The 13,304-nt window shown below is 47.6% G+C and overlaps 2 protein-coding genes and 1 long non-coding RNA gene across 3 annotated transcripts in view; 1 reads left to right on the top strand and 2 right to left on the bottom strand.

Annotated features, from left to right (window-relative positions):
- tmem132a (transmembrane protein 132A) overlaps nucleotides 1-1,286 on the top strand; it is a 17,547-nt gene extending 16,261 nt beyond the window's left edge. The window contains 1 exon segment of the mRNA XM_060046469.1: nucleotides 1-1,286. This exon segment is cut by the window's left edge and continues 206 nt beyond it. Coding sequence (XP_059902452.1) covers nucleotides 1-1,024 — 1,024 coding nt within the window. The 3' untranslated portion in view covers nucleotides 1,025-1,286.
- A 1,798-nt stretch (nucleotides 1,287-3,084) lies between these two features.
- Nucleotides 3,085-13,304, bottom strand: part of LOC132454173 (uncharacterized) — a 30,699-nt gene continuing 20,479 nt past the window's right edge. The window contains exons 17-21 of the mRNA XM_060047391.1: nucleotides 12,856-12,977; nucleotides 9,854-9,944; nucleotides 9,595-9,698; nucleotides 6,294-6,753; nucleotides 3,085-5,770 (exon numbers count right to left, since the gene is read on the bottom strand). Coding sequence (XP_059903374.1) covers nucleotides 4,851-5,770; nucleotides 6,294-6,753; nucleotides 9,595-9,698; nucleotides 9,854-9,944; nucleotides 12,856-12,977 — 1,697 coding nt within the window. The 3' untranslated portion in view covers nucleotides 3,085-4,850. The remainder of the gene's footprint in view (nucleotides 5,771-6,293; nucleotides 6,754-9,594; nucleotides 9,699-9,853; nucleotides 9,945-12,855; nucleotides 12,978-13,304) is intronic.
- LOC132453589 (uncharacterized) lies at nucleotides 7,464-8,626 on the bottom strand. Its single transcript, XR_009524737.1, has 2 exons — nucleotides 8,272-8,626; nucleotides 7,464-8,221 (listed from the first exon to the last, which is right to left on the bottom strand). It is a non-coding gene; the product is annotated as an uncharacterized LOC132453589 (long non-coding RNA).

Below are 13,304 nucleotides of genomic sequence, written 5' to 3'. Positions count from 1 at the left end.
AGAAGCGCCACTCAACTCCAACTTCCTGTCTGAGGGGGAAAGGGCGGAGCCAGAGGCAGGAACCCGGAGTCTGGCGGGGGGATCGGGTTGGATAAGAGTCCACCTGGACCTGGATCCACTGCAGCCAATCGGCAGCCAGTATGGGGAGGGGGAGGAGCTTGAGCTGGACATCTCGGATACATGGGTGGATGCAAATGCCGACTTCTACTCGTCCAATCAGGAGCTGGACACTGTTGGGAGCGGTAACCAAACCAATGCTGACTATTATGGCGGGAAAATCCTGGAGCGCGCCGCGTGGACTCCCAGCCAAGAGAGGGAATGGAGGAGAGGAGATGGAGAGGGGTGGGGAGGAGGTGGAGAGGAGGAGGAGGAGGAGGAGGAGAGATGGGGAGGAGAGATGGATGTAGGGGTGGGTACACTCCTCTCTCTCGTCTGCCTCTCTTCCCTCCTCTTCCTGGTCAACTGTCTGCCCTGCTCCCTCACAGAGAGGAGGAGGAGGAGCAGGAGGGGCGCTGGAGGAGAGGGCCCAGAGGAGAAGGGAGAGGATGAGAGGAGAGAGAGTTGTGGAAAGGTAGAGGTGAAGGAGCGAGAGGCGAAGGAGGTGGAGCAGGTGAGGAAAGAGGGAGAGAACGTGGAGGAGGTGGGTGGAGAGAGTCAGGTGGAGGTGAGGAAAGAGGGAGAGAATGTGGAGGAGGTGGGTGGAGAGAGTCAGGTGGAGGTGAGGAAAGAGGGAGAGAATGTGGAGGAGGTGGGTGGAGAGAGTCAGGTGGAGGTGAGGAAAGAGGGAGAGAATGTGGAGGAGGTGGTAGGAGAGAGTCACGGGGAGGCGAAGGAGGTGAGGGAAGAGGGAGAGAATATGGAGGAGGTGGTAGGAGAGAGTCACGGGGAGGCGAAGGAGGTGAGGGAAGAGGGAGAGAATATGGAGGAGGTGGGTGGAGAGAGTCACGGGGAGGCGAAGGAGGTGAGGGAAGAGGGAAATAATATGGAGGAGGTGAAGGATGAGGTGGCAGAGATAATTTGTTGATGTGTTGTTTAGCTGAATACCGTTCATAGATAAAGTACCTGGTAACTACACTTTCGGGCATATGACATCGATGTTACGGTTATGTCAGAACGGTCTCCTTGTATAAAAGAAACATTTAGACCATTGTACTAGAACAGTAACATGAAGGGAAATAAAGTTATAAAATCATTCTTGTATTCCTGAAAATGATGATCCAGTTGGGTGGTGTGGACGTACAACTTTAACATCTTATTAATAAATCAGAAGAGGTTATTTGATTAAATCAATTGCTCCTGTCTTGTTGCGGATGTTTGAAAAGGACCTCAAAGGAAATAAGCACTTTATTAGTGTTTACTTTTATGTTAACTTAACTGTTTTACAGTCTAAATGAATGAATCCTATATTTTTATTCAGTGAAAAATAGTTAGGAAAGTTAAAGTACTGAAATAGAACGGACCGTATTTTGGTTTTGTATTGGAGGGTGAATCATGAAGTTGAACACATGCACTCATATAGAAGACCCATCTAACCTGTCAAAAAAAAAAAGCTGTTTATGACGTTGACGTGATTTTTCCGTTTGTCTTCAATGTATGCGTCGCAAAAGAGAATGAAATGGAAGCCAAAGCTGAATTTCCGACATGGCTTATTTAGTAAGTGTCTTAGTGGTTCAGTGGTATGACCTGCTGGTTAATAATCCTTCTTATGTAGGCCTATGTGTTTTTTAACATCGCCTTTTGAATTAAATGTGTATACAATTTGACCATCTATAGCAAGTTTCTTGGCGGTGCAGTCGTAAGACCTGCTGATGAATCTGTTGGAGACCAGGGTACAAGCATGGGGTTGTAACCAACGTCACCACTAGAACGAAAATAACTTGTGAATGAGTGAAATTATTAACTCTTTGATTCAATTATCGGTTTGCAATGTGGTCCTCCATATGTGCTGTATTGTTTATCTCAGTCGCTTGATGCACCCTTAATCAAATATATACTGCTATTAGATTGTTAAAACATCAAACATCGTCATCTGCAGCAGAGTGGCGCAGCGGAAGCGTGCTGGGCCCATAACCCAGAGGTCGATGGATCGAAACCATCCTCTGCTATCTTTTATTTTCTTCGCTTCAATCTTTTTCATGTCGCCTTTTGTCAACCGCAAAAGTTTGGAAACATTGTTTTACAAGCCAGACTGCTGCATAAGAAGTCAGCACGGAGACATAATGTTTGTTTTCAACACTTCATGTCAGACAACCAGTCCATAAATGTTTGTTTGTCTATATTTCACCAACCCTCACCGACATGCATTAACAACACTTACATTTGTTTATGGTGGGCGGCGAAATAAAATGAACTTTTGGTTCCTTCCTTTTTTCAAGTAAATGAGACCAGAGACGGTTGAAATACGAGAGCGCATGACCCCGTGTTTTTCTGTTTACCAACAGCTGTAGGAGTTCCGGATCCCGTGGTCACACTGGCTGAGCTTCGCAAACACACATTCATCTCCGATGATAAAAAAAAAATGGAAAATATTATCACATTTTGTGAGGATTGGATTTAATCATGGCGAATCTGTTCCTTCCAAAGAATGAACATTTGGTGAAAATTACCAAAGAATCTATTAATCTAATTTAGGTATGGAAAAATAACCCTCAACAAATTAGCTGAAATGCTCGCCTGTTTAAACAAAAGGTACTAAAATGACAGCCTAACTCGGGGAAGCATCCTATATTCAGACATGAAAGGTGTGCAATTTCGAGTCAAACGAAAATTGTGAGATAGGTGAAAAACGTCCCTTGTTCAACGGAATCTCCAAATGTAGCTCTGCACCAATCAATATGTTGGTCAATATAAATGGTGTCTTTTACATGTATTTAGAATCACAATGTTCACAAAACTGGAACGTGTATTTTACCCTCACTTCGCTTGCGTAGCTAGTCGATCAGATGCTTCATGCTTCCGTTACATTTTGGCTTACTAGGTTAAATGCTAACATCGGGTGTGTGGCTGAACAATAATTATTGCTACATTGCTTCTTGTATTTAGCCTACTGTAAAAAAAATAATACATAGTAGAAAATAGAAAAGCTTTGATTTATACTTTTTTTTATTTTAGAATGAAAACAATCAACTCAGGATTAATGTTAGGTAGACTTGGTTAGACATAAGAGCATTAGGGCCACATGTGATTATTTTTCTGTTCTGAGGTTAAAGTCAGTATTATGAGGTTTGAGTCAGAATTCTGAGACATAAACCCAAAATATGAGATTTAACTCTGAATTCTGAGATTTAAATTAGATTTCTGAGATGAAGGTCAAAATTCTGAGATGAAAATCCGAATTCTGAGATTAATGTCCGAAATCTGAGAACAAAGACAGAATTCTGTGAACAAAATCCGAATTCTTAAATACGAGTCAGACTTTAATTCCACAGGTTAGAGAAGGAACCAAGTGAAGAGTTCAGTGAGTTGCTCTGCGATTTACAGCACGGGAACCGCACGCTGTCCTAAGAAGCCGGATGTTAGCACGTTTTGTTCCGGGGGTCCCGTAGACAGAAGAGGATAAGGGCAATGTGATTTTGTTTTTTGTTCTTTGTTTCAGGTCAGAATTCTGATATTAAAATCACGTGACCATAATCCTCTTCCGTAGGGTTGAATGTCGAAGTCTAAATTTATGGAATTCATCAAAGGTATATATGGCCTAACTTGTGAGGTCAAATAGACGGAAATTCTGTTCGTTTTTTCCTCTATTTATTGCCGAGTTGTATTCGAGTTGTGTATGTGGATGAGTCAAGGGACGAGCGTCATCAGAAACCTTAAATGGAGGATGCCAGTAGTCTCCCCTAAAATTAACCACCAGAAGGATTTAAAATGTTTTAAATAGCTCAAAGGTTAGGTTTCCTGTAAAGTCACATATACGGGTAGACTACATTTATGTGTTGGCTGACCCTTTTGGCGCGTTTCCACTGCAGGGTGCGGTATGGTTCGGTTTGCAAAGGTGCGGTACGGGTTGCGTTTCCACCGCAAAAGTGGGCGTGACCATAACTGAGCCGTACTCGTTTTGTCCCCGTCTTCAGTACTCCTTTGTTGGGGGACGCCTGAAAAGGTGCCGGAAAATTCGAGCTACACACCCCCTCCGTTGATTGGTCGGCAGAATCGTCACTTCCGGGCGACGAGGGGATAAAAACAAACAAACAGTAGCCTTGAGGTATTATTCTTTACAATGAACATGTCGCGTAAAACGCTTGGCATATGAAGGCATATGAAAAGCATAAAGGAACTGTTCCTGGATGACTTCCACGGTAGCTCTTGGTTTAATGTGTCGCGTTCAACTTTTCCATTTTTTTTATTGAGCAGGTGTCGCGCAGCTATGATGTCACGATGTTTACGTAGCTGCCGCGGCGATCGACATCCGGCCTACCATAAAGGGTACTGTCGGCGGTGGAATCGCGACCTCGGAACTGAGCTGGGCTATACCGCCCCCTCCCTACCGGACTGAGGCGAACCGGACCGTACCGCACCCTGCAGAGGAAACGCGACATTAGAGGCTCCATGGGAACAGGCTCCCTGGGCTATTTTCTAATATAAGAGACAGCACTGCAACACGTGTTGTGTGGAAAATCCAATGGCAGATACAGAGTTGGCGTTCCGGATCGGGAATGGACCTATGAAGCAGTAACCTCTTATAATACAAAATAGCAGAGATTGACTGTTCTCTTTAACTTGTTTGTGTAGTAAGTCTGGACAGAGTGCCTTCTACTTTGAAAAGAAATACAATTTGAATGTGTTAAATAATAATATAATAGCTTAATGTCTTTGTCCCTGAGGTTATATTTGAGTCTTTAGGCCTCTGGGTGTCACTGTCCCAGCTGATCCAGATTCTCCCCGCCCGGACCCGAACCACAGCCGGCTCCGGTCTGCTGGTGGGTCCTCAGATTGCAGACCCAGGCGAAGCGCTTCCCACAGCGGGGGCAGCTGTAGGGCTTGTCCCCGGTGTGGACCCGCTGGTGCTTCTTCAGGTTGCCGGCCTCCGAGAAGCGCTTGCCGCAGGTGGAGCAGCTGAAGGGCTTCTCCCCCGTGTGGACCCGTTGGTGGGCCTCCAGGTTGGACAGCCCGGAGAAGGCCTTCCCACAGGCCCGGCACACGTAGTTCCTCCTGCGGCTTCCCCCGCCTAGCCTGGAGCTAATACCGTCGAGGCCCCCGCTAACATCCCCTATCCCCCCGCTGTCCCCACCTAGCCCCATGTTAGCAATGCCTTGCCCAGTGCTATCACCATCTAACTCCATGTTTACACCATCCAGCCCAATGCTAACACCACCTTGTCCTAAACTGCCACCACCTAGCCTCGAGCTAACCCCACCTAGTCCCCCGCTAATGCCATCCATCCCCATGCTAATACCACCCAGCCCCATGTTAACATTAGATAGCCCAAGGCTAACACCATCGAGCCCAATGCTAACACCATCTAGTCCCGAACCATCGCTGCTCAGCCCCTTCCCTTCAGTGCCTCTGGCTGGTAGACCGGCTGGGGGAAAGCTGGGGAAATGGGCAAAACGGCGATTCAGTGTTCCAGCTCGATGGCTGACATCGCTAACAAGTCCAGCGTTGGTGGTAAGCGGGTTCTGAGAGGAATGTAGAACACGATGGGCGGTCCTGTTGCCATGACGCCCGTGCTGCAGCGACTGGGTCTGCGTGGTTCTCATCATGGCCGCTGCCCTGCTCCAGGTGAGTTGTGGGGGAGGGGCCTGTATCCGTGATGATGCAGACAGCGAGGTGCCTGTGAACAGATCGTGGTCAACACCTCCGGCTCTCCAACAAGTACAGAGTATCCGTCTTTAAACCAGTCGGCTTACTTTGTACCTTAACTTCATAATTAGTTTGTTTTATAAAATCGAGCTCATTATTTAACAGAACAGGAGTTGAGACACAGCCCTCCTAAGTAGTATGTACCATGTACTTCCTCTTCCAGTTTGTTTACCTGGGGAAGGACTGGCAACCATTTATCTGGGGAAGGGGTGTGGTCCATCTACCTGGGGAAGGGGTGTGGTCCATCTACCTGGGGAAGGGGTGTGGTCAATCTACCTGGGGAAGGGGTGTGGTCCGTCTACCTGGGGAAGGGGTGTGGTCCATCTACCTGGGGAAGGGGTGTGGTTCCTTTACCTGGGGAAGGGGTGTGGTTCCTTTACCTGGGGAAGGGGTGTGGTTCCTTTATCTGGGGAAGGGCAGTGATTGGTCTGTTTAACTGGGGAAGGCCTGTGAATGGTCTCTACCTGGGGAAGGGCTGTGATTTGTGCGTTTACCTGGAGAAGGGCTGTGATTGGTGCGAATACCTGGAGAAGGGCTGTGATTGGTGCGTTTACCTGGAGAAGGGCTGTGATTGGTGCGTTTACCTGGAGAAGGGCTGTGATTGGTGTGTATTCTAGAGCTCCTCTGGCTGAACCCTCTCCTCCTGCGTGGGGGATGGTGGTCTTCCCCTACTAGGACCACCTCTTCCTCCTCCTCCTCCTCTTCCTCCAGCAGCTCTTCTGTGCTGAAGGAGGGAGGAGCAGTGGGCGGGGCTCCTGAGTCGGGGGTCCAGCGGGTGAAGAAAGCCTCCAGGTCCAACACGGAGACCTCTGAGGCCGCAGCCTCACTGCCGGGCCGCCGGGGCTGCTGGGAGGTGGAGTCCTTGGACTGCGTGTTGGTGTCTGTGGCCCCCGCATGGACAGGGATAGTAGTGCAGGGCTCTTCTGAAGGCTTGGCCTGGGGGTCAGCAGGGGTCTAGACAGGAGAGAGATGGGGGGGGGGGGGGGGTCATCAGAGGATCTCGTAGACCAGGGGTCTAGACAAGGAGAGGGGGGGGGGGTCAGATTACTCTATACTTCATAGACCAGAGGACTCTCGTGAACTCTATACTTGTTGACCAGGGGACTCTTTACACCCAGAAAAGAGGACTCTATACAGAGGTTTCCTCTGCTTCAAAGGGACTAATGGTTTCTAATAGAGCAGAACTGCTTTACATGCGTGTTGTGAAATAATCACAGCCTCCGATATGAACCCTGGAAAACTTGGAATATTGCGGTCAGCAATCCAGGATTTGTGTCCAAATAGGTTTCAATTGTCCCAACATTTCCACGAGTTGCTGCTGCAGACAGAAATGTTAACATATAGGAAGCAGTGATTATATTAGAAAATTAAAGCATAGATCTGCATTCTGATAGGTCAGCTATTTACTATTCAGCATTGTAGCTCAGCAATATAACTTTCATTACAGTAAGGTTTAAGAATAGGTCAAGAAAAACAGGAAGGGGGTGCACACCTTGACCCCTAAGACTATCCTTCCTACCTATTGGCTGAAATTAACTTTTTGTAATGTTACAGATAAAGTAAGTCATCTTAATACTGCGGTTAATATTGTGTCACAACTTTGTAATTTAACTTCTCAAAACTCGTATGAAGCGATCTTAGAATAACCACAAATTGGCACATCATTTTTGTTTTTTAAAACATGTTTAATCATTTTGTCTTCACAGATCAAATTTACAAACATGTGACACAATAAAATCCCTTCATGTATTGTCCCATGTTTCTAGGGGGTGAATAAAAAACCAATCTATCCATCCCAATCATTCATTATTCACACATCATATATATTTTCTTAAAAAGAAATAAAGAATTTAAAATATAATCGGGTACCATGATAATGTCGTATCGGAAATATAAAAAACTAAACTGCAAGCATATATTAATGTAAAAACATCAGTAAAAAAAAAAACTGAAAGTAGGTACAGATTGAAAGAACAGTTAAAGTTTGTTGGAAGCCTGACTGCAGGAGCTAGTCTGCAAGCTGGAACTGACGCAACACTAAAGCGGATCCATAGCGATCCACTGAGAACTGAAACCACTTCTAAATTCTGACATTGAACCTCCTCCCAAGAGGATCTCATTTCCTGAATTGGGGCACTGTGAAACATTGGCTTCACTCTTCATCAAGAACAAGAAGATCTACGTTCACAGAGGGGCTGGCAGCACCAGGGCTTCTGAACTTTTGTCAGGGGGAACCACCTCACTCTCAGAAAACTCTGACCGCCTCAGTCTCAGAATGGTCTGGACGCTTCACTCTCAGGACGCTTCACTCTCAGAACACCCTGAACACTGACCGCATCGCTTTCAGAATGGTCTGAGCACCTCAGTCTGAGAACTCTCACCACCTCACGCTCAGAACACCCCACGCTCAGAACACTCTGACCTGCTCGCTCCCAGAACGGTCTTACCACCTCATTCTCAGAACACTCGGACCTCTGAACATCTCACTCTGAGAACATCTCGCCACCTCACTCTGACCTCCTCAGACTCAGAACACCCAGAGTGCAGCAGAATTGTTAATCCTTAAATTTTAACGAGAGCCCTTGATTTCTCAGTGTCAGCCCACGACCCAAACGGATCTCGACCCAGTCTGTGAAACTTGGGAGAACTTCAAGCGCCTGCATGACAGCAAAGACATGTGACCTGCTTTTGGCCAAGCTGGTTCGGACCTCTGGACTGTTGACCTCCACCCCGAGGACCTCTGGGCTGGGGACCTCCAGAGTGACCTCCTCTAAGTGGTGTAGGGGTGGTGTGTGCGAGGTGTAGGTCTAGAGGTGTTCTGTTTTAGGTGTAGGGGTGGTGAGGGTGTGGGTTTAGGTGTGGGGTGGTCTTGGTCTAGGGGTGGGGTAGCTGTGGGTCTGGATGTTGGGGGTCAAGGTGTTGTGGGTCTAGCTGTGAGGTGGTCTAGGTCTAGGGGTGGGGGTGTTGTGTGTCTGGGTGTGGGGGGGGGGGGGGGGGGGTCTAGGTGCTGGGGTGGTGTCTTCTCTGGTGCTTCTTGAGGTTGCTGGGGTCTGAGAACCTCTCAGGACAGAGCGGACACTGGTAAGGCCTCTCCCCAGTGTGGGTGTTCCCATGGATCTTCAGGTTCCACAGCTGGGAGAACTTCTTGCCGCACACGGTGCAGCCATAGGGCCGCTCCCCGGTGTGCGTGCGTAGGTGGGACTCCAGGTTGGCCGGGGAGCGGAAGGCTTTCCCGCAGAAGCTGCAGGCCCAGGCTCGCTTGGTGGGGCTAGGGCGTCGGGCCACCGACGACGCCCCCCTGGACCCCGATGGGTCCAGACTCTGAGCCACGTATTGTGAGCCCTGACCCCTGAGGACAGCCTGGATGGAAGAAGAGTCCTGGGACAGAAATGAGTCTCTGGAGTGAAAAGTGCTACCACCGCCGACTCCCAATCCCCGGCCACTAGAACCAGCAGAAGCCAATCCCCGGCCACTAGAAACGGCAGAGGCCAATCCCCTGCCACTAGAAACGGCAGAGGCCAATCCCCTGCCACCAGACACAGATAATCCCAGTCCACTGGAACCCCCAGCAGCCAATCCCAGCCCACTAGAACCCCCAGCAGCTTGTCCCAGCCCACTAGAACCCCCAGCAGCCAATCCCAGCCCACCGGAACCCCCAGCAGCCAATCCATTGGCAGGGCCAGCCACTAGGGTCCTGTTCAGTGGGCTGGAGGGGGAGGAGGGCCTTGGAAGACCCACCCCCCCACTCAGACCCACGCCCCCATAGGTCCACAGAGACGAGGGGTCAAAGCTGACCTCTGAGAAGCCCTGCCCACATTCCTGGAGCTCCTGGGCCGGCTGGCTGACGCCGTCCAATGAAAGGCTGGCTTTGTAGTCGTCTGTACTGGATTCCACCAATCCTGTGAGAGAGACATGATCCATCCGTAAAGTCAGAGGAACCTTTTCTACACTCTTGTTACATTAAAACCACACACACACACAAACACACTTTTTTTTTTTTTTTTTCGAGAAAGACAAATATTCGAAGACAAAAGGGATCGACAAACTTCCTCACCCTCTTGTATGATGAGTGTGGGGTGGGCGTGGTCTGGAGACTCTAGCCCCGCCTCCTGCTTCACTCGCTTCACGTCAGGCTCCTCCTCATTCTACCACAGAGAGGCACAGAGATCAAACGTCACACAATGCACCCAGAGAGATCCGACATTACACACCCCACACAGAGAGATCGGACGCGACGCACAGGAGTGTAGAAGGCCGATGGTGGCTGTTAAGTCTGGTCTGCTCAATTGACCCTCAATGTTGACATCAGCAGCGCTTATCAGGTCTATTAACATCAGTTGAACCCTTCAACGCTCATCTATCCGTGCATCTAGTCTCCGTAAATCAGCCCTTGGGAAAAGGCTTAAAGTAAACAAGGAAAATAATATTACATATAATATAATAATATTGCGGCAATCAACAATTGCTTCTACGCACACAACCTCCTGTCAATCATTAACATACAATCCTATATGGGCATCCGTTGATTTTGGAACATTACAAATCGATGCAGTACGGTAAGGGGGCTTGATTGTTTTAATTTGCACAGGTCCTCGCCGACATGGTGTTGAGTTAGGGCGAGTAAAGTATTGTCGAGGGGTGCTGTGCTTCTAAGTATGGCTCGACACGCAGTCAGAACTGTGGTTCAGCCAGATGCATCATGGATGCTCATTATACTGCACCGACCCTGGAACACATTTTAAGGTCTGAATAATATTGCGACCATAACCTCTTACATTGCATCCGCAACATGATCCACATCTGCCTTTATTGTCACTGTCCCAGAGAAGTTGCTATGCTGATGGCCAGAAATCATTAGGCAGTTTGTTGGTGTATTCGGGATCTTTGAAAAGGTTTTGCTGTGGTAACTTGGAAGTGTATACTAACAGACTTTATTCATTGATCGCTTTAAAAGACATCCACTTAATGAGCCATTATATTAAAAAAAGACCATAACTGTTTTTATTAAACATATTTTATTCCCAGCATTTTTTTGCATATGAAAGTGTAAAGATAAGGACATCCATCTACACACATGATCATTTGATCATTACAAAAATGCACCACTCCACTCACAAAACCAGCCCTATGCCAACACGGTAGTCATGTGCAGTAGCTATCCCGCAAACAATGAATAGATAACCTGATAAACATTAGCATCTACCCAAATGAGTAGTATCCAACCTGCTAACCACATAAGCGATAACTAACTTGCTAGCTAACCCTCTATGCACCAGTAGTAGATAACCTGGTAGCCATGAATCGCTAACCTGCTAGCTAAGGCTAGCTAACCTTCTATGCATGTGTAGTAGATAACTTTCTGGCTGCACCTAGCTCTCTGTCCCGTAGTTGCTGCATGGTCGTTCCCACTCTTCATCTCACCTGCTATCCTGAGAGGTTCATGAATCAGAACCTTGCATTGAATAAAACTGGAGATGGAATATTTATATACTTAAAATAATATTATTTAATCCAATGTATTCATCTTCTTTTCCTAGTGAGGCCAACTCATGGAAAGTGGACAGCCCAAATTTCAACCAATGACATCCCATGGTTGCCACATTATGTGCTTATTTATCTTATTGTTTATACGTTCCGCGGACGCGGAACAGGATACCCAACAGCATGTTAGCCGTGCGTCCACAGGCCACTCCGGTGGTCTTCAGAGGAGTAGAGATGTGGTTCAGAGCAACGTCTAGCACCAATGGGCCTTTACAGGCCCTTCATTCACTTGGTTAGCTTGGGAAGTCTCTTATACTGAATGCATCTCCTCATCAGCACATTAGCATGGCTAGGTAGGCTAGGGAAGTATCGTAGCGAACACATATCCTAAGAATAAAGTTACCCCAGCTAGCTTAACTAGCTGGGGGAGAATATCATGGGTCCTTTTTATGGGAACACCACCAATTTGATCAGGGGAAGAACACATCTGGAAGTCAGAAGTTCAACTTTACCCAATTGAACTGATGACAAGCACTGAATAACCAACATAATCACTGGTGCACTTGAAAACATTCGGGAAACAAAACCATCGTGGAACAATATTGACAGACTATCTACTTCAGAATGAAGAATTTGAACCAGTAAACCAGGGGTCACCAACCTTTTTGAACCCGAGAGCTACTTCATGGGTACTGAGTCATACCAAGGGCCCCCAGTTTGATACACTCTTCTGAAATAACAAATTTGCCTTTAGTTATATATCATTATTAATGATTAATGATACTCATCTATGTGAAGACACTGATCATGTTAATGATTTCTCACAATACTTATCAACAATAACTTAAAAAAGGTGGGAAAGAGTGGTTCAAGAAGGAGTTGTGCTATGTTTAGAACCGGCCTGCGGGCGCCTCATATGGTCCTTGCGGGCGCCCTGGTGCCCGCGGGCACTCTGTTGGTGACCCCTGCATTAAGCTATACTGGTAATGTAAAGTGTACTAACCTAACCAAAAAAAAAACACAACAAATTATATTGGTTAAGATTACTAACGTGTGTCGCAAGTTTAAAATACAGTGGCTATAAGACATTATTCAACTCTGACAGAGACATGTGATTTGGCAGAACAGTTCCGATTGGCTGCAGCTGACGGCGCAAGCCTTAGGTGTGAGGTCACTAGCCTTAGTTGTGATGTCCCAAGTGGCCTTTACTTGTATCCCCGGGGCGGGCTGTTGTCCTGTTAGTTACATCGGAGGTCGGCCCCTCTTTCGTCTGTAAGGGTATGCCCGGTTTCAGCTCCTATTCCAACCCCATGACAATTTAAAAGTCATTTTTTGAGAGTTCTAGGAGGGGTGGGAGGTCTTATCCCCAAGGTTCCAGCTAACCCTGAATTTGATACATTTGTTAACCGTGTAATGCCAGAGCATGAGCTTCCAATAAGAAATGTTGTATGTGAAATGCGGGTGTTAACTCCCTAGCTAAATCAGCGGGGGTTCTGGAAAGCATTGTTCTGTATTGTAGTCTTATTGCATCATCTGCAACCGCTGAAGAGTTACGTTTTGCCAGGCCGGCCCAACCCAGAGTCTGATGCTATGGCTTGAATGGTCACCGTTGGACATGGCTGACATTTTGTGGACACGGCACTGTGTCTCGCCCCCCAGGGAAACCACGACTGGCATGGAAACCTCTGAAGACCTCCCTGAAGATCAGGGGAGAGTCAAACCGAGAACCCTGGTTGGGTGGACATAGTCAGGGTTTGTAAGACCAGCCGATCTCAGACACTAGACGGTCAACAAGACACCAAAACACAGGATGACCTCAGACGGAAAGAGCGTTGTCATCCACCTCCCCCTCGGATCACGTCAGCTATCCAGCTGTAATGGATCCCCAGCCATGAATAGAAGATAGAAATACGGCACAGAAGCCACGGACCCTTGCTCCAATGGTCCCTAAAAAGGTCAGCTGTGTGTTGGGCCAGAGTAGGTGGACCAGAGTCTCCGGGCTGAGGGGCTGCGGTGGGGTGGGC

This window comes from Gadus macrocephalus, chromosome 3 (assembly GCF_031168955.1).
Source record: "Gadus macrocephalus chromosome 3, ASM3116895v1".
NCBI classification, from domain to species: Eukaryota; Metazoa; Chordata; class Actinopteri; order Gadiformes; family Gadidae; genus Gadus; species Gadus macrocephalus.
The sequence above is the reverse complement of the archived record's forward strand: the minus strand, read 5'-3'. Positions and strand labels throughout refer to the sequence as shown.